The following is a 21,382-nucleotide window of genomic DNA, read 5'->3' on the forward strand; positions in this document are numbered from 1 at the left end:
AACATTAGGTCATCATATTGAATAAGTTGTCATTAGTCTTGAGGGCAAGTGCTCGCTACTTGAGTTTGCATCGGGTACTCGGGTATGCACCATGTATTGCGCGTGCTTGAGTGACATGCTCGAGTCCCCGCACGCATGTTTCATGGTTATCAGATACCCCAAAAAAAACATGTGGGGATCGCTCGTGCATGGCAGGCAATCCCAGCGAGGTTTTTTTGGCCACAAAGCATATGGGGTGGAGACTCGAGCATGTCACTTGAGCACCTGCGATACTCAGTGCATACCTGAGCACCCAATGCAAATTCAAGTAGCGAGCACTTGCGCTCAACACTAGTCACCATATCTTCATCTTTTTTTTGTACTTTTGAAAAAAATCCCAACCCTAACCCCAACCCTAATACAACCCTAGCCCAACCCTAACCCTAGCCCAACCCTAACCCCAACCCTAGCCCAACCCTAACCCCAACCCTAGCCCAACCCTAACCTTAGCCCAACCCTAATCCTAGCCCAATCCTAACCCTAACCCCAACCCTAACCTTAGAGTTTATTTTTTAAGCCGTTCCTCGTGCGGTATAAGTGATTAGACGACTTTATTCTTCGGGTCGGTGCGATTACAGCTATACCAGAATCATATCGGGTTTTTATGATTGACAGCTGTCACACACTAAAAGAAGCATTTTTTTGTACAATCTAGTTTTTGCATCGCCATATTTTGAGAGCTATAATTTTTCCATATTTTGGCCGACAGTCATATGACGGCTTGTTTTTTGCGGGATGAGTTGACGTTTTTATTGGTACCATTTTCAGCCACTTGACAATTTTCTGATTGCTTTCTATTCCGATGTTTGGGAGGCAGAATAAACAAAAACCAGCAATTCCGGAATTGTTTTTTTTTTTTTGCTGTTCCACGTGTGGTAAAATTGATAAGGCAGCTTTATTCTTCAGGTCAGTACGTTTACAACGGTACTTCATTTAGATCATTTTTCTATGTTTTGGGCGCTTTTACACAATAAACACTATTTTATAGAAAAAAATATTTTTTTGCATCGCTTTATTCTAAGAGCTATAACTTTTTTATTTTTCGGCTGATGGAGCTGTATGGCGGCTTATTTTTTGCGGGACAAGATGACATTTTCAGTGGTACCATTTTTATTTCTATTCGTCTTTTTGATCGCGTGTTACTCCATTTTTTGCTTTGCGGTATGATGATAAAGCATTGTTTTTTATTTATTTTTTTTACCGTGATCACTAAAGGGGTTAACTAGTGGGATAGTTTTATAGGTCAAGTCGTTCTGGACGCGGCGATACTAAATATGTGTACTTTTATTGTTTTTTTTTTCATAATAATATTTATTGATGGGTGCATTATATTTTTATTTTTGGTGGATTATTTTTTTTAATATATTTTTACAATTTAATTTTTTTTTTTTACATTTTTTAACACTTTTTGGACTTTTATTCTGTGTCCCACTATGGGACTTTCACCATCCCTGTGCTATACAGGCTGTCAGTGCTGCAGATGCAGAAGATACTTTGGTCATGCACTGCGCATGACCAAAATATCTTCCTGTCTGGTGGCCCGGATATTGTCATGACGATATCGGGTCGTCATGGCAACATCCGGGAAGCCGCGGCAGGCAGCGCTGGAGGCCGGAAGAGGAGGTGAGTATTGCGTTCACCTCCCCTTGCCCTCTCAATGCTGCGATTTCGATCGCAGCATTGCGGGGGTTAATGTGCCGGGAGCGGTGTGGGACCGCTCCCAGCAAATAGCACCAGGTGTCAGCTGTGACAATCAGCTGACACCCCAGCTGACACCCGGCGGCGATCGCCCCGCACCGCTTGTGTGCGGGTGCAATCGCCATATGACCTAACAATACGTCATTGGTCTAATCGGCCCAGGTCACCATGATGTACTATTAGGTCACACGTCAGAAAGGGGTTAAGCAAGGTAAATCCACAAAAATAAATGCATGAAAAAGTCACAAACTATTCACAAGAGCTCACAACAATGCATCTATGTTATAGGACCTATTAGGATGAGAACATCATGTGGTGAAGTACCCATATTATACTGTTATGGTAAATATTTATACTTTGCTTTGATTATTATTAAGACAATTCATATATCTTTGATAATTTAGCATTTTAGTATTAGCTTTATAAGTCTATTCATAAAGCAATAAGAAAGGGTGTTGTCTCTGATATAGAGGTGCCTTTGTGTTAAAGGGAACCTGTCACATCCTATCTACCTATCTACACTGCCCCCCATTGCTTTGTTAGTGATGCAATATGTATCACTAACAAGCTTTTTTTGTTAAAATTGGTGCAAATAATGATTCTATAACATTTTATTACTTATATCTTACCTGCTCGTTTTCAGACATAGTGGTGTGATCCTGTGGGGCGCATGTGCAGTTTTACATGTTCGGCCGCAGGTCCCAGCATGAGCACAGTGCACAAAGCCAGACAAGTAAAACTGCACATGCACCCAACAAATATCAGCGCTCGCCGGGAGCAAATTTTAAATACGTGGGTGACGCCATGACTGAATATGAGGATCACACCCCTATGACTGAAAACAAGCAGGCAGGATATAAGTAATAAAATGTTGTAGAATCATTATAACACAACCAATTTTAATGAAAAAAAGGAGATTTTTGTGTACTCACCGTAAAATCTCTTTCTCTTAGCCTCTAATTGGGGGACACAGGACCATGGGTTATGCTGCTGTCCACCAGGAGGCGACACTATGCTTAATCTGAAAAAGATTAACATTGGCTCCTCCCATGCAGTATACACCCCTGGACGGCGTCAGCCATCTTCAGTTTTGTGCAAAAGCAGTGGGAGAAACGTAACAGATATCATAGTCATACCTATAAAAAGGCAACTATAGATAAATAATATAGTTATGCCTATAAACAAGGTAACTATATAAGAACTCAAAGGAAAACCAATATGAGAACTCAACTTTAACGGCCCTGAAGGGCAACAGGGTGGGTGCTGTGTCCCCCAATTAGAGGCTAAGAGAAAGAGATTTTACGGTGAGTACACAAAAATCTCCTTTACTCTGTCGCCTCATTGGGGGACACAGGACCATGGGACGTCCCAAAGCAGTCCCTGGGTGGGAAGCAATGGACGAATATCATGTGGGCGGTTCCCTAGGATTGGGATACCGCCGCTTGTAGCACGCGTCTGCCCAGGCTCGCGTCTGTTGAGGACTGGGTATGAACGCTGTAGTGCTTGGTAAATGTGTGTAGGCTGGTCCAGGTGGCTGCCTTACACACTTGTTGTGCCAAGGGCAGGTGGCGAGTGGCCCAGGAGGCCCCTACCGCACATGTAGAATGGGCCTTAATACCTGCTGGAAGGGGAGAATTTTTGAGGCAGTAAGCCTCTTGTATGGTGGACTTAAACCACCTGGCAAGGGTAGCCTTAGAGGCTGGAAGACCCTTGCGACCACCTTCCAAAAGGAGGAAAAGAGAGTCCGATTTTCTGAAGGGCGCAGTCCTAGACACATAGATACGCAGTGCCCTAACGAGGTCAAGCGTATGCAAAGCCTTTTCCACTCTATGAACCGGAGCCGGACAGAGGGATGGTAAGGAAATCTCTTTGTTGAGATGGAAGCCTGAGACAACCTTTGGGAGAAAGGATGGAACCGTACAAAGGACTACCTTATCCTGGAGAAAATTTAGGAACGGTTGTCTGCGGGAGAGTGTCGTGAGCTCAGACACTCTTCGTAGTGACGTGATCGCCACAGGGAAAAACCACCTTCTGAGATAGAAGACGGAGTGGAGTTTCCTTAAGTGGTTCAAAGGGTGCTTCCTGTAGTATTGTGAGCACCAGGTTAAGGTCCCACGTTTCTAGTGGTCGATTGTAGGGTGGAATCAAACATGAAACCCCCTGAAGAAAAAGCTCTGACTTGCGGTCTGTGTGCAATGCTTTTCTGAAAAAGTACAGACCGAGCTGATACTTGGCTTTTAGGGGAGGCCAGAGATAGTTTGGCTTCCAGGCCGGATTGAAAAAAAGCCGAGTACCCTAGGAAAGGAATAGGGTAGTGGGGCTTGGTTACAAGATTCGCACCAGGTAAAGAAGGCTTTCCGGGTACGGTAATAAATCTTGGCAGAGTTTGGTTTTCTTGCTCTGAACGTGGCTGTAATGGCGTCTGGCGAAAAACCTGCTTGTGTTAACACCCAGGTTTCAATGGCCGCGCCGTCAAACTGAGGGCTTCAAAGTTCTGATGGTAGAACGGACCTTGTGACAGAAGATCCGGGCAGTCGGGAAGACGCCAGGGAGCGTCTGCAATGAGCCGTACTATGTCGGCGTACCATGTACGCCTGGGTCAGTCCGGAGCGATTAGGATGGTTGGAACTCCTTCCTGTTTGATTTTTCTCACCACTCTGGAAATCAGAGGGAGAGGCGGAAAAAAATACAGAAGTTGGAACTTGGCCCAATCCGGAACCACGGCGTCCGCCGCCAGAGTTCGTTGACCGTGTGATCTAGCCATGAAGTTGGCGACTTTGGCATTGAGGTGAGATGCCATTAGGTCTACATCCGGAGTGCCCCAACGATGGCAGATCTGCTGGAGGACTTCGTGGTGGAGAGCCCATTCTCCAGAGTGTATTTCTTGTCGGCTGAGGAAGTCTGCTTCCCAGTTGTCTACACCCGGAATGTGGACTGCAGAGATAACAGAGTCCGTTGTCTCTGCCCAGTGGATAATGTGTGTCACTTCTCACATTGCTTGAGCGCTGCGGGTCCCCCCTTGGTGACTGACGTATGCCACGGCCGTGGCATTGTCCGACTGGACTCTGAAGTGGGAAGCTGCCAGTAAGTGCTGGAATGCTCTCAGCGCCAGGAGGATGGCCAGAATTTTCAGAATATTGGTGGGCAAGGTTGCTTCCGCTGGAAACCATTTGCCCTGTGCTCTGTGGTGTAGATATACTGCTCCACAACCCGTCAGGCTTGCGTCGGTGGTCAGGATCTTCCATTGAACTGGGAGAAAGGATTTTTCTTTTGTCAGAGAGGACCGGTTGAACCACCGATGAAGGGACTTCTCGGCTGACGACTTCCATTGTAATCTCCTGTCGAGGGAAGAAGGATTCCTGTCGCAAGACCTGAGAATGTCTAATTGGAGAGGTCTGAGGTGAAGCTGAGCAAATGGAACTGCTTCTATTGACGCCACCATCCTGCCAAGGACTCTCATGGCGAATCGGGAGAGATCGGGAGGATTGAATAGCATTCCTGGAATGTCAAGGATTGGGTTGGTGTTGGTGACGGCTTTGCAAGTTGACTAACCAACCTAGGCGGTTTAGTGACGATCGTGATTGAGACGCTGAACTCGCAGTCCCTGAAGGTGGGAGCCTTGACGAGGAGATCGTCTAGGTATGGGATGACTACTATATCTCTGGAGTGTAAGACCTGCATGGTGGTTGCCATGACTTTGGTGAACACTCTGGGAGCTGTGGCGAGCCCGAATGGGAGAGCCACGAACTGGTAGTGGTTCTGATTGATTGCGAACCTGAGGAATGTCTTGATGGGCAGGTGCAATTGTATATGATTGCGAACCTCTTGATGAGCAGGTGCAATTGTATGTGTAAGTACGCATCCTGAATGTCTAGGGATGCGAGATATTCTCCTTTTTCCATGGATGCTATGATAGAGCGAGGCGATTCCATTCGAAAATGACGTACTCTTACATACTTGTGGATGTTTGAGATCTAGAACTGACCTTGCTCCGCCTCCTTTCTTGGGGACTACAAAAAGATTGGAGTAGGACCCGTGAAAGCGCTCGGCTGATGGGACAGGCATTATGACTTGCGCTTGAAGTAGTGAGAAGACCTTCTGGTGAGAAGCCTGGGCTTTTTCTAGCCGCTTTGGGGGCACAGAAATGATGAATCTGTTTGGAGGGGATTCTATTTTGTATCCTGAAGATACTAGCTCCCTGACCCGCCTGTCTTTTGTAACAGGCAGCCAGACTTGGCAAAATAGCGAAAGTCGGCCGCCTACTGGTGGGGACTCCTTTAGAGACCGTGAGCGTTTGATTGGCCTGTCTTGTCCAACTTTTGGGTCGACCTGGAGACTTGCTTGCGGGTGAAGCAGCTGTTAGTCTGTGCTGGACGAGAGACGGACCAGCCGGAAGAGTTCCGAAAGGACCGGAACCTAGTTTGGTTACGTTTATTAAAATTGCGTTTTGACTTCAGTTGGGGAAGAGAGGTACTCTTACCCCCTGGGGCGTTGGATATCATTGTGTCCAACCTTTCACCAAACAGTCGACCTCTGAAATATGGAAGATATGTGAGAGACTTATTTGAGGTTGCATCCGCTTTCCATTCACGTAACCAGAGAATGCGTCTAATAGTGACGGCATGTGAATGCTACCGCTGCGCATCTTGCTAAATCAAGAGCCGCATGGATTAGGAAATCTGCCACAATTGCTATTTGAACTGCTTGTTGAGACAGTTCAGGGGCAGAAGCTTGAAAGCTAGTTTGTAAATTGTCAGCCCAAGCTATTATGGCTTTAGATGCCCAAACCGAAGCGAACTTGGGAGCTTGCCAAACTTTCTACCTGCCGATCTGCTGCATCCCTGAGGGTTGAGCTATCTGGCGGGGAAAGAAGTGTCTGTGCTGCCAGCCTGGATACTGGAGGGTCCACTGCTGGGGGTTTGTCCATTCCTTGAAAGTTTCCTGAGGAAAGGGGTATCTGATTCCCACAAGCTTGAGAGTGGCGAGCTTCTTGTTAGGCTGTAGAAATTGAACTTAGCCGTCTTGAGTGTGTCGGATCAGAAATGTTCAGTACCCGATGTATGGACGAGATTATGTCCTCCGGTAGCGCTGCATTGCTAGTTGGAGATGGTGTTAGAGATTCGTCAGTCTCCTTATCTGAGTCGGAGTCACAAATGCCTTGTGACTCCTGTGTGTCACTGATGTGTCTGCTAGGCGAGTCAGGATATTTCTCTGGCCGGTGAGTGGAGAGGAGAAATATAGTCCCTGTTCCTATTAGGGGACTGTCTAGAAGATCTGGGACTACGGTCTCTGTCTCTGGACATGGATGACCATGTACTGTGTGAAGACGCAGAACAGCGTGATTGGGTAAGCTTGCGTCCTGAGTCTGACCTGGACGTGCCTGGGCCAGAGTGTGGATGGGAGAGACCTTCCGTTTGTGTATGCTTCATAGAAGAAATATGACTTTGCATAGCCTGAAGCAGTTGGATTTTATAGACTGTGACATAGATTGTGACAGTTGAGTGACCGATTCTGGCGTGGCAACATGATATAGTAGGGGCTGCTTGGGACTCTGGCACAGTAGCCTGTATGCAATCCTTACAATACGGATACGTGCTACCGCTGAGGAGAGCAATGCTACAGGCTGTAGGAAAGCGAGAAGCTGTCCTGCCTGGTTTCGTAGGCTTTGAGCCCAGCATAGTGCACCTGGAGTGGCTATGCAAAGGGGCTGTCTGTGCAGAGGAGGATGCAGTATATGCAGAGTTTCACAGCTGAGGTGAACACAGGCTGTGCACTTACCCCACCCTTAGTGTGCCCCTGTGAGCGCTGATTAAACCTGGTCCTGTGCCTCCCCGGAGAGCTGGCTGGTCTCGTTCTGCGTGCAGCTAAGATGGGCGCCGACAGTGTGAAGGAGAAGGGGGGCGGGGCGCTGAAAGGGCGCGTGTATCCATAGGGATGCGCGCCCTGCAGTTCGGCACCGCCCTCTGTATGACGCCTGATAGCGTCAAAAGCATCTCCGGGGGGCGTGCCGGGGGGCGGAGAGTGGGCGGCGGCTTCGGCTAGGCCGAAGCCGCGGCCTAAATTTAAGATAGTGCCCGAAAAGGGCTCCAGGTTAACGCAGTGGACCGGGGGGAGGTCGGATAAGCACTGGACCCCCCCGGTTCCATAGGCAACATGGCGGTGGGGAGATCGATAAAGGGGGGGACTCTGAGGAGGACCCCCTTTTTACATAATAAAGTTGTCGCTGGGGCAGACACTGTGAGGGCCTGCACCACTTGAGCCATGGAAGCCTGCACCTTCCCCGGCTTGTACAGGAGCCTCCAGTGAAAACTGTGGTTCCTGTATGTGCTGCTGGATGACGGCTGCTATGTGCTGCTGGAGGGGTCTGCAGCTGCAGCTCACCGAAGCCTACCTGACGGTGTCTCAACCTAATACCCCCCGAAGGGGGATTAGGGAGGGTGCCGCTGTCACCTTCGGGGGCTTTATCCACCCTCAGCTTCTGACCAAGTCGTGGAGAAATGGAGAAGGAGGGGGTTCTCAACCTCGTACCAGACCCTACGGGCCGGCGAGGGAGCAGTATGGTGGCAGCGCCATCTCCACTTCAACCGTGCCCCACAGACGGGGGCAAAGGAAGGAGCCATACCGGGGGTCTTTGAAAAAAAGACCCTCTTTTCTTCATCTGTGATCCTGTGCTTGAAGCGAGGAACGAGTGAAGATGAAATGGTGTGCCTCCTACTGACGCTAAGCTAAAACTGAAGATGGCTGACGCCGTCCAGGGGTGTATACTGCATGGGAGGAGCCAATGTTAATCTTTTTCAGACTAAGCATAGTGTCGCCTCCTAGTGGACAGCAGCATAACCCATGGTCCTGTGTCCCCCAATGAGGCGACAGAGTAAGCTTGTTAGTGATGCACATTGCAGTGTGTGTGTGTATGTTAAAAAATAAAAAAAATCACTGGAGTGGTGCTTTAAAAAAAAAAATGTAATGTTGGGCAACCATTTAAATGTTTATACTCATTAATATATAACATTATATGATAACTCACATGTGCCACAGCCTCAGGTGATAATTCAGTAAGCCACTGCTTGAGTTGTCGGGAAGCAAATGAATGAAGGGCATAAGACATTGTGCCGTACTCAATCCATAAGGAAAGGTTTGAGGCATCAATCTCCAGTGCTCGCTTAAAGCAGTTTAGTACAGGAGTGGCAAGTTTCCATATGGGCCCATCATTCTTCAGTTCATTAGAATTTAGTTTGTCCTGGATACGGCTTGCTCTTGCCAGTGCCATGCCAGCCCAGGAATCAAATCTGTAAAGAATATGAAACATATATGAGTCATGATCGATAAGTGCAGTAAATACTGAAACATTAAAACAGTCATACATGTATATTATACATATACAGTTAACTCCAGACATATTTGGACATTGACACAATTTTTGTGATTTGTGCTCTGCATGCCACCATTTATGATTTAAAAAAGAGAGCTACACATTCATTTCTAAACCTTTACTCCAATTAGGACGTGAATACTCTCAAATTAAGGCCATGTTCACACGTTCAGTATTTTACATCAGTATTTGTAAGCCAAAACCAGGAATGGGTGATAAATACAGAAGTGGTGACGTGTTTCTATTATACTTTTCCTCTGATTGTTCCACTCTTGGTTTTGACTTAGAAATACTGATGTAAAATACTGACCAAATACTGAATGTGTGAACATGGCCTAAAGCTGAGAGTCTGCACTTTAAGATCATATTGATTATATAACCGTATCTTGAATATGTTTTGGTAAACAGCCAAAACTTGTGTCACTGCCCAAATATTTCTGCACCTAACTGTCTATTACTTCTGCACTAATATAATTTATGATGTTTTGAAGGCAAAGTCAGGAATTTTGTAAAAATATAGTCAGGAGTATGAGTAACCAACTATACCAAACAGTTTTTCACCATTGTTTCCTGGTTTGTTTTGTTTGTTTTTTTTGTTTTTTTCAAAATTTTAGTGAACTTTTTTTTTTATTTAGTCCCACTACAGGACTACAACATTTTTCACTTTAATTGCTGGCCTCATGCACTACAATACTCTTATTGCAGTGCATGAGACCTGTCAGTTCCAGCCTGTTAGACCTTACTTATAGCAGGGCCTAGCAGGCCACCATACCCTAGGGCCAACTATCAGGCACCCATGGTGTCAGGGACCGGATACAGCTCCCTCTTTAACCATTTCTCTTCCTGGACCATTTAGATGACAATGTTGTGTCTAATAGTTACATTTAGAGGGTTAAAAGGCCACGATCAAGGCTATAACAAATGGTTACTGATGCAGTGAGGTGTCAGCTATAATATACAGCTGAGACAAGCTGCATTTTCACCCATGGCACACTATTTACGTAGTCTTCAATATTGTAAAAAAGGAAGCATTGAGGAGACAAAGGTCCCTTAATGTCTCTTGTAAAAAAGGTATATCAGCAGTCACTTAAGGGGTTGAAGAAAAATAAGGAGTCTATCAACCAGTGTCTCTGTGCTTACATGAAAAGGGCCCAATTCATCAAAGCTTTTACACTGGAATTGTGGCGTAAAAAGCTTCAAAAAGTTGCATAATTTTGGCCAAATCGCTAAAATTTTACGACTTTTGGTGTTTTCATGCCATTTTCTGCCAAGTCCCTTCAAAAACTGTGCACAAGTTTTTACCGGAGACCGACCGAAGCGACGCTGGAAACGGATGAAGGCGACAGGTGAGTATCAGACAGGGGGCAGGAGACAGTGGTGCAATAAAAAAAAAAACTATGTAGTCGTGCTTTAAGGCTCACATACATATAAAGCATTGCACACAATTACACAAGTATAACAAAGCTCAAAACATATATTAACGCAAAGCAAGTTTACACTCCTTCTAAATTTAGTTTATACAGAAATAACCATCATATAAAGTCATTGATCACATCAGTGTATGTAATGTGAAAGTGAGGTGGTTCTTCTGTTGACTAACATTGCGTTAGAGGTGAATCACACCACTTTTCCCAGACTTTAAAAGGGGTTGTCCGCTCCAAATCAATAGGTCTGCAGTCACTCTGTGTGACTGCAGACTTCTGAATCCCCCCAGCACATGCACTGTGCATCGTGAATGATGGTGATGTATGCGTTATACATACTCCCGGCCACTCCTTCTAGTCGGCCACGCCCACGTCCTTAGTTGGTGGGCGGCCGCGCTCAATACAAGTGTATGGAATGAGGCCGTGTCCACTAGCTGGGCTCTGGCTGGTAGTAAGTATAAGTCATACATACCCTTCGGTCCCGGCTCAGAAACCGGCGAATCCTCGCAGCGTACATTGTGTGAGCTAGGGGGATTCATAAGTCTGCAGTCACACAGACCGCACAACCCCTTTAAGAAATTTTGGAGGGCACCCTCTGTTCTTATATACTATGTCCTCATATGCATTGTATTGTTAATTTGATTTTTCCACTGTGTAATTGTGGGAGGTTCCCCTCCCCCCTTAATCCATCCAAATGCAATTTGCTCCTTCCTGGCAAATATTTGATCATAATGGGGCCACAGTTCCTCAACTACCTCTCTCAACACACAGAGCTCTGGTGCACAGCCTACCGGGCTCTGGTGATGTGTGACAGTGTGATAATCCCTTCTTCACAGAATCCTCCTATAACCACACAATCCCTAATAAAAATCTGCACCCAAGTCCTAGCACCTCTAGACACTATCTGATGATAATCTACAAAATCTGAATATTCTATGGGGGAGGGGTGGTTAACCCCTTCACGCTATGGACATTTTTCGTTTTCGCTTTTTCCTCCCCTTCTTCCAAGAGCTATGTTCAGATCCTTTTTCCTCTTTCTCTACTTGAAGTAATCCTGTGAGTCAGCAGATGGACTGGCGCCCAATTCAATTAGACTATTTTTCTTTGCTAGATCATCAGCATATAGACCAACTTTTTCTGATTCAACATTTATCTTGATTCCTTCCATCAAAGTATCCTGTCTAAGTTTGAGGGCAATGGGCTCTATTGCCAACGCAAAAAGCATAGGGGACAGAGGACACCCTTGCCTACTTCCCCCTACCATGTCTATGTAGGCCAACAAAATTCCATTCACGAGAATATTAGCGCTTGGTTTACTATAAAGTAATTTAATCTACTTACAGAATATATCATGGAATACAAATATACTAAGTACCTGATGTAGAAATTCCCAATCCATAGAATCATATATATAGATTATATATCTATATATTCCTACAAATATATATCTACATCTATATACTGTTACATGAACTTAGATATTTAAATATATTATTACTATAGAAAAAAAAACACACAAAAAAGAAACAATAATATAAAACTATTGTAAGTGGCAGACTGACCTGTTTGGACATTTACAGATATCATGCATGTAGAATTTAATGGCCTTGGACTGTTCTTTATTTTTAAAATGGTAGTCAGCGAGAAGGTAAAATAATTCATTCAGGACTTCGGGAGAATCTTCTGCTCCTTCTGGGAGTTGTGGTGCCTGAAATGAAGAGTTTAAAATTGTAGTCATGCAGCTGAAATCATGGTATCATTTCTTTGTCAAAAGCTTTGCAAATAATCATCACTTTGCTAACAATAAGGTTCCAGTATTCTATGAAAAATAGCACAGATTTAAACAAGGCTTCTCGTTTTGTGGAAATTAAGTTTATCCACTATATAATGAAATACGATGCAATTTACCAAATATACTTTTTGTTTTCATGCCTCATCATTTTCAAGATCTCCGCTTGCTCTACGATTCATTATTGCATTTGCATAATTTTTATTTAGTTTTTGGTGTTTTTCATTTGCACCTAATTTGTTTTTTTAATTTGTGCCTATTTTATATGTGTTTACCTGTTTTTGTTCTTTTTTCTTTTTATGTTCGCTATAGTGAGTGGGGTTTTTCTATTCCGGATGCTTTTGGCTAGGCTGAATCATCAATTTTGACTTATATTTAGATTTGAGAGTCCTCAGTGGTTGATACCTTTTAATGACTAACTGAAAAGATGGTAACAAATTGCAAGCTTTCGAGACTACTCAGGTCTCTTCATCAGGCATAGTATCAATGATGAAGAGACCTGAGTAGTAGACCTCGAAAGCTTGCAATTTGTTACCATCTTTTCAGTTAGCCATTAAAAGGTATCAACCACTGAGGACTCTCAAATCTAAATATTTTTCTATCTACTGGCTAACACGGTACAAGAATATATATTTTCCCAATTTTGACTTAAAACAGTTACAAAATCGGTCACAAATGTATTCCAGCCCCCTACTGAAGTGATTTTGTGTATGCCAGAAATTTTGGTGCAACACCACAAAAAGGGGCACATAAAAAGCCCAAATAAGAGAGTATATTGTGCCCATAAAATGAAACATTCTATTGAAAAGCAAAAAAAATATGAAGTTCCAAATACAACCAGTATAAATAATCATAGTAAGGTGCTACAGAAGTTGCATGGGTGTATACAGGAAAAAACCCAGCATATTCAAGACAACATGATAACATACACTTTAGGGCAGAGTTAAGGTCTCCAAGTAGAATATTTTAAGTAGAATGTACTATAATATAAATTACCTAGCAGCCCAAAGAATATAACATGTATAAATCGCTAAAGCACTTATGTAAGTTATCACTGGTGTGCACGAGCTTCCCACCACTCCAATGTGTGCCCCCTAACGAATGAGGGCGTTGGGGCGGCAGCGACACTCCGACACCAACAATAACACCCCTAAGCACTTTGTGTTTTTTATGTTAGACGTTTTTTGTTGTTAAGTTTGCCACGGTGTTCGGAGTTTAGAGTTTTCAGGTGTTTTCACCCGATTCATCCTTTGTGACTTCCCGAAAAGTCACAAATTTTGTTGAAAATGTATTCCAGTCCCCCCCGGACTAATTTTATGTTCTCCTGACACTTGGGCACAATTTTTGAGACATTTTAGTGGAATAGTAGAGTTTTTGTGCTAAAAAGTCACAAAACATGTTAAAAAAGGAACCGGTCACTCGTTTCATGTTGCTCAAATTATGGGCAATATGAATCAGAGCCAGGCTGAATGATTGCAGCCACGTCTGTCTTTCACTGAAAAGCTTCAATGTTTCAGAGAAAACACAGTTTGAAAATCTAGCTGGGGACCATAGGGACAGACATGACTTCTCCACCGCTGCCCCTCAGTTTCTCCCACCGCTGTTTTAGTTGATGGGCAGGTATCTTCTATGTGCACACATGGGAGAGACCTGTCAATCACCTGAAGCTTTGTGTGGAGAAGTTTGCCTGGGGTAACACCAAACTTGTCTTCTCTCTCCCTATAGTCAGCGGCCAGCTCTTTCATACAATGTTTTCTCTTTCATGAGCTAGATGCACCATTTTGAGGAATTTAAAAAAAATGACAGCAAATACAATAAAAATGATTTTTAAGAAAATTGCAAATTCCGAATCGGACCCAATGTTTTATTCACAGACAGCAAGCAGAAATAAAAACTGTGAAAATTTCAAACAAGAAAGGTATGCTAGAAACTTCTGACCCCAATAAGAGGTAACAGTACATCCTTGTGATTTTGTAAGTGCAGAAAATGTGCCTGTTCGAACATCAGGAATGTAAGGTTGTGGCTGAAAGCTGGACTCCTATTGTAATGGTTGGGATTACAGTCTGTAATGGATTGCAGTCTATCAGCATTGGCCAGTCATTTAAGCAAGGAGGGCAGTGCTTACACGCGCTTTAGTATAGAGTTTGTAAACACTGATCTGAAGCTGGTTAGATAATTGCAGTGCATTGTTAGCTCCTGATCCAGAAAGCTTCAGTGACACTGTGCTCCTTTGACGCTGCAGAAAAAAAGCTGCCTCGCTCGCAGTGTTGGAGAGCACACAGTTCAGGCCAGCAGCACAAGCATGGCACGCTGGTGCTAACCAATGATCAGTCAAAAGGGCACTGTCCACAACAAGCCGGAAACTGGGAGCCTAAGCAGTGGAGCGCTCCTTCAAAAAGAAAGGGAGATAACCCGGTTAACACCCAAAAGACAGGTCTTTAAATGGTCAAGCATCAAACACTGTACCTTGTTGCTTGTGCCTTCAATGTAGGCAGCTACACTCTCCATGTTTAGCTTGGGTTTATCTGAGCGAGGTGTTATGGTGGCCATTTTTCTCAAAAGATTAGCCAGGTCTGCGGAGACTGTGCTGGTCTTATAGCTGTCAAATTCAGGAAGAGACTTTGGCTTGAAATAGTCAAACAAAACAAGTGCATCTTCCCAGAGCAACTCCACCTGCAGAGAAAGGCACCTTACTGAGGGATGCTCATATCTACAGCAAGTCATGATATATCATTTAACAGTTGTTATGATAAATGCCCTAAATAATAATAAATCATCATCATCTATAACTTTCCTCTATGGTGCTGCTCCTATTCTTGCCATCCTCCTTACTGTATCTTATGGAGGAAGACGTCATGAGAGCACTGCAGTCACCCATCTCTCTCTTCTAGCTCAGATAGAAAATCACTGCTGCAGCCAATCAGTGGTTGAGGACGTTCACCACAAGAAAGCTAAGCAAGGAGGCCAATGAGGTCATGGCCTGAGCTGCAGAGGAATGACGGAAGTCGGGTAGGTATCTGGGTTTTTTCTTACATTTTTTTTTACCTCCCTGAGCCAGTTTCAATATAAAAATTATTAGTGGACAACCCTTTTAAATCTAAATATGATAATAGCACAAACAGAAGAGGCCCTAAAAGTTTACATTTTTGATCTCTTAAAGAAGAGTTTGAATTAAGTTTTTAAATATGTATTATAATGTGAGTGTGTTAAAGGGGTACTCCGGGGAGATTAAAAAAAAAAATGTTGTAACGTCCCTGCCATCACAAACTATAAATGAGATGCTCAGTGCACTTTAATTATCTTTATAACACTTGTAATTCTATGTGACAGCAGCTGCTCCCCCTCCCGTCTGGGACATTACATCACACACCAGTGTGAAGCTTTCCCCTGTGAGTAACAGCTAGCCCAAGAAGAGGGGGTGGTGGCCACACTCCCTGTTCTCTACAGAGAAACAGCCATTATCAGGAGACTGGCTGATAACAGCATGGAGCTGAACACTGCTTTGTGTGTGGCCTGCTCTCTGCTTGTAGCCCTGCGGTGAAGGAGACATTATCAGGGGGCTGGTGTAAGGGTGACAGCATCTGCTCCACACTGCTCACCTCTCCATCTGGGACATTACAGCAGTGTGCAGCTCCATGCTCCACTAGCTCATACTCACAGGGGGGGGAGCTGAACACTGGTGTGTGATGTAATGTCCCAGACAGGAGGGGGCAGCAGCTGCTGTCGCATGGAATTACAAGTGATATAAAGATAATTAAAGTGCACTGGACATCTCATCTGTATAGTGTATGAGGGCAGAGAGAATTAAATTTATTTTTTATCTCCCCAGAGTACCCCTTTAATATACTCACCTACCGCTGCTCTCTCTGGGATCCAGTGCCATTCTTCTCCTCTTGTGAGTGACATTACAGCTTTGCACACTGTCCAGGTCACACTGCGCTCTGCGTGACCCAGAAGTGACTATCACCATGTAATCCTATGGAGTGTCAGAAAGAAGCCCATAGGCTTTCGTTGTTAATGAGATTCCCGGCTCATGAATAGAGCATAGAGTGACGTCACTGAAAAGAGGACCAGATTGGCGCTGGAAACCGGAGAGAGTAGATAGGCGAGTATATTAATACACTCCCACTACATTACATGCACATATACACACATTTAATGAATAAACTTAATAGGCATGCTTATTTTACAAGGAAGAGCAATCAAATAAGAAATCAGAAGACAATCTGTGCCTACTAATCCATCGGCACGATATAATGGGGCAGACTCAAATTCAATGATGACTGCAGTTTTCTGGTGTAATTGTATTGAACAGAATGGTCTCCGTGCTGGGGGAATACAGACATACAGGCATGCATTGTAATGATGAGAAATTCTAATTCTCTACTGCTGTCCTGCGATTTGGACATAGCTATAATGTACAAGTACAAGGCTGTTCCCTCACTAATAAGTATTATACCAGTTATGGTTAAATGCTTGTAGTTACCGGCTGTACAGAATGCTCCTCTAAGTACCGAGCCTTGCTCTTCTTGCTGGGGTAACCATACAGACAGTAGAAGCACTGCTCTAGGGCAGTCTCAAACTCCTCCTTAAATGGATGGTTTTCTTCCTTTGTGGACAATGCCAGTTCTTTTAATAGAATACGTAACTGTATACACATATGAGAAAGACAGAGTTCAGGTGACACAGGGAAATGGAAGAAACTATTGTCAGAAATGGTCAGGAAATGAAGAAAGTAACAGTACAGTAAAGTGAAAACAGCAATATCTTCAGGTCTTTCCCTTCTGTTACTTTACTACAATCCATACTTGCTTGCCCATAACATCAGCTCTTTATTTTTTTTAAAATACATCGATATAAATACCAGGGATCTTGAGAAATCAGACAGGACAGAAATTGTCCCAAATAATTCTCTCAACAATTTTTTTTCAGGCAGATTTGGAGAGAGACCGTTTCAAGAACCGCCTTAAAAAAGCGCTCAGAAAATACTCAAATTTTTTTTTACCATATTCATTTATATGTAAAAAAAAAAAAAAAAAAAAAAAAAGACTTGCTGTTCATATGTTCAGGATTTTGAACGTATTTTAACCTCTTCAAGATTCCAAAGATGGCAAGCGGCTAAAATTGAGCGGGCCATTCTACAGGTGCTTACCGCTCGGAAGACGCTCCATACTTACAATGCAAGACAATGGAAAGGAGGAAAAGACGCCTGACCACTTTTTGGAGCATTTTCACCTAAACAAAAGGCTTGCTTAATGAACAGAAAATTGCCCCAAAAGATGCAACAAGAAAAAAAAACGCTCAACAGATGCCCCCGTCCCCACCAAAAAAAGATAAATAAAACGCAAAAAAAACAAAACCATAAAACAAACGGTTTCAGAAAACGCCGGAAAAATGTGTAAGACATTTCAGGAAAAGAAATGCTAGCAAATCCTGAAATTGCTTTCTCTTCAGCACAAAGTGGCAAATTCGTGCATGCCCACCAGTCATGACAAGGTGAACCTTTCTTTCCTAGGACCCTAATTAGGTACAGTATATCACTCTCCAGTCTAAGGCTGTTTTTCATTACTGTTGGATTCTACCTGCTCTTTAAATCTGTAGGTTTTTGGCCCAGGAAACGTATGTCCAAAAGAAAAAAAAAATAGTCACATCAAAGAAGTGTTCACATTGTCGTGGTTGGTGGGCACACACAAATCAGCCAATTTGTGCACCTAGTGCCTCAATTTTATAAGTATAGTTTATATTGCAGTAAAGCAGTTTAAAATTCATGTAGTCAATGTGTGCATATATTTTGTCACATACAGTTTACTGTCCTACTCTTTGGTATGTGTACACTACCTGACACTCATTCACAAATTCTTGGCCAACACATTCTCCATAAATCTGAATGGAAAGGTGGCTGCGTTTGCATGCAGGCACATCTCCACAGCAGTATATGGAGAATCAGGCCGATCGGAATTGATGGACCCCAATATTCAGTTAAATAGTGAGCATCCTAGAGATGGCATTTTTTTAGATGATGGTAAGTGCACAACTTGCAGTGTAGCAGAAATCTCCAACCGCATGCTGTTTTACCACAATATGCTGCACTCTTCAAATCTACTGGTAATGGCTGTGTATTTTTACAGGTAAACGGCAGCTTTAATTACAGAACTGCATTTGTCAAAGCATGCTGGGAATCTCAGTTCCCAATGGAGGGTGAAGTGACTGATGACAAAAATTTGGAAATGTATTCATTTTAATTAAATAGGGACAAAAACTTTTCTTTTTTCTGTATTAGGCCACATTCACACGTTCAGTATTTTACCTCAGTATTTGTAAGCCAAAACCAGGAGTGGGTGATAAATACAGAAGTGGTGACGTGTTTCTATTATACTTTTCCTCTGATTGTTCCGCACCTGATTTTGGCTTACAAATACTGATGTAAAATACTGACCAAATACTGACTGTGTGAACGTGGCCTTATTCTGATGCCTGGTTCTTGCCTTTGATTGTTTATGTCCTGGGAGTGCTCTCAGTAGCCATATACTGGGCTCTTGCCCCGGACCAGGGGAACTCTTCGCTCACAGTCACAGGCCACATGCAGTAGCAAGAAGCTACAGCATGATTGGTGGGGAAAGCAGGGCCGTTAGGGAGGATATAGGGTTACCTACTGCTGTTTCTTTATTTCATCTCAGTCAGTCAATGCATCTGTGTAATAATAAAATGAGTAGTCTGTACATAGTGCATCAGGTGTAATGTGCCAAGCACTGCACATATAGGGTGGGTGGTTCCTAGGGACCCACTCCTGTACAGAGGCCCACTGAGGGGCTTCACCTGTTCCTTAGAGGGTCAGTCCAAGCCAGGCTGGAGGCAAACCATTAGGGTTTATTACACACTCCATTACTCCCCCAAATAAAACACTTCTGTATGGCTTCCAGAACAGACAATATGTGGCTCCTACAATGTAACAGATCCATGTGAACTCCCACTTTTAACTTCTAAAGCAACACAAAGTCCCCAACTAATAAGGTCTAGAATTCTGGGGTATAACTACTTGAAATGTCACAATATTTTGTGCAACTCTGAGTTAAGCAATAATGTTGAGGCTTTCTTAAGTCAGTCTCAGCCAGCTATACCAACGTTTAGTGAAGGGGGCAAAGCTTAGAGAGGAGGGGGGTGGCTGGCGGATTTACCATAATTTATGGCACAAAGTTGGTATAAACTATGACAGCAATGTACTCCAGGCCCTGACTGGCACACATTCATTAAGAGGTGCAGGCATGTTAATCATTGATTTAACCAACTTAGCAATTTACTGCAATAACAAATGATGCACCCTTTTAAAGAGAACTACTTTTGATGTATAGGATTGTGCCCCCTGGCGATACAGCTGCTTTATCTTTCCCTCTTGCATCTTCAGGTGGCAAAGCATGTGCATTGCTAACATTACAGCTGTGACCAAAGATTTTGAGACGGACACTTAGTTTGGTTTTCATAAACTTTCCTATTTCAGTGTTTATAGATCTTGTAGTCAGATGTTTCTATAGTTACTGAAGCACAATTAAAAGCATGTAATCAGTTTATTGGCAAATACATCAAGTTTATAAAAAGACTCAATATTTACAGTGTGATGACTCTTATTTTTCATGACTTGGTGCAATTCACCCTGGCAGCTGGATATCAGCTCCTGGGCCAAATTCTGACTGATGGCAACTCATTTTTGCCCAATAAATGCTTGGTGAATCACAATTTTTGTGTTTTTGTTTGTCCACCCACTTTGAGAATTAACCAAAGGTTTTTCATGCGACTGAGACCTAGGGAGTTTTCTGGCAATGGACCCAATAGTTCAATGTTTTCTTAACCGAGCCACTTAGTTGTCACTCTTGCCTTGTGACATGGTCTCCATCATGCTGGAAAAAGCAGTTGCTCTTGGAGGATGTTTAGAAACCATTCTTATTCAAAACAATATTGAGTGAGCCCACTCCCCTGGATGAAAAGCAACCCCACCCATGAATGGCCTCAGGATGCTTTACTGTTGGCATGACAAAGGACTTTTCTTCTCTGAACAATTTCTTCATCAGAGAAAATTATTTTACCCCAGTACTCTGCATTCAAATCTACATACTTCCTGCATGCTGCCATGCCTGAGCAAGCTCTGCACTAGTGTAAAACTGATCCCATCACTGAATCTTCTTTAGGAGACTGTCCTGGCATGTCCTAGATTTTCTTGGGTGCCCTGAAATCTTCTTCACAGTAACTGAACCTCTCTCTATGAAGTTCTTGATGATCCGATAAATAAGGTTGATTTAGGGGCAATCGTACAAGCAGCAATGCCGTTACCTGTAAAGCCTTTATTATGCAAAGTAATGATGACTGCACGTTTCTTTGAAGGTAACCATGCTTAACAGAAAAAGACAATGATTTCAAGCACCAGCCCCCTTGTAACTACTCCCCGACATCCACCATGCATGTACAGCGCAAGATAGGAGCGGGTGTATGGAGCAGGCTAAGCACGCCCCATACCCGGCAGATAATGGCTGAGAGTCACAATAAGGAGCTACCTCTACCAGCCGTGGTGGAGCTCAGTTTTGGCAGTGACTGGTAACCTGTTAAAGGCCGCTGTTAATCTCTGAGAGCAGCATTAACAGTTCACCGGCATAGGGACTCATTATTCCGCCTAGTATCTGTTGAAGACTCCAGTGTCTGTCATCACAGAACTCTGTTGAAACCTAGCCTTTAGCTGGGCTTCAAAGGAGACAGCGATTTTACTATATACAGATACTTTAAAGGGACTTTCACACTGAAGGCCTATCCTTAGGATAGATCATCAATGTCTGATCAGTGTGTGTGCGACACCCAACATCACCGTCAATCAGCTGTTCCCGATGCCAGACGCATAGTACAGCTCCGTTAACTGTATAGTGGTATAGCGGTCGCAACTGGGTACTGTATATCAATCCCCTATTTGAATCAAAAGGTGGCAGATATCCAGTACCCAGCCGTGGCCACTATAGTGTTGATGAAGCTGTGCTGCTCCGCAACTGAGCACTTCAGTCATTCACAGTAGACTGGAAATATCTG

At 43.6% G+C, this 21,382-nt stretch overlaps 1 protein-coding gene across 6 annotated transcripts in view; it reads right to left on the minus strand.

The window, feature by feature from the left end:
* The window catches only part of CABIN1 (calcineurin binding protein 1), a 222,666-nt gene that overhangs the window by 133,820 nt on the left and 67,464 nt on the right, over positions 1–21,382 (minus strand). For all 6 annotated transcript variants that reach the window (XM_073674374.1, XM_073674401.1, XM_073674383.1 and 3 more), the window contains 4 exons: positions 16,806–16,967; positions 14,786–14,992; positions 12,093–12,238; positions 8,762–9,023 (listed from right to left, as the gene is read on the minus strand). In XM_073674374.1, the coding sequence (XP_073530475.1) occupies positions 8,762–9,023; positions 12,093–12,238; positions 14,786–14,992; positions 16,806–16,967 (777 nt within the window). The remainder of the gene's footprint in view (positions 1–8,761; positions 9,024–12,092; positions 12,239–14,785; positions 14,993–16,805; positions 16,968–21,382) is intronic.

This window comes from Phyllobates terribilis, unplaced genomic scaffold (assembly GCF_046119375.1).
Source record: "Phyllobates terribilis strain yellow unplaced genomic scaffold, ASM4611937v1 Scaffold_1__5_contigs__length_1240528914, whole genome shotgun sequence".
In the NCBI taxonomy this organism is placed as follows: Eukaryota; Metazoa; Chordata; class Amphibia; order Anura; family Dendrobatidae; genus Phyllobates; species Phyllobates terribilis.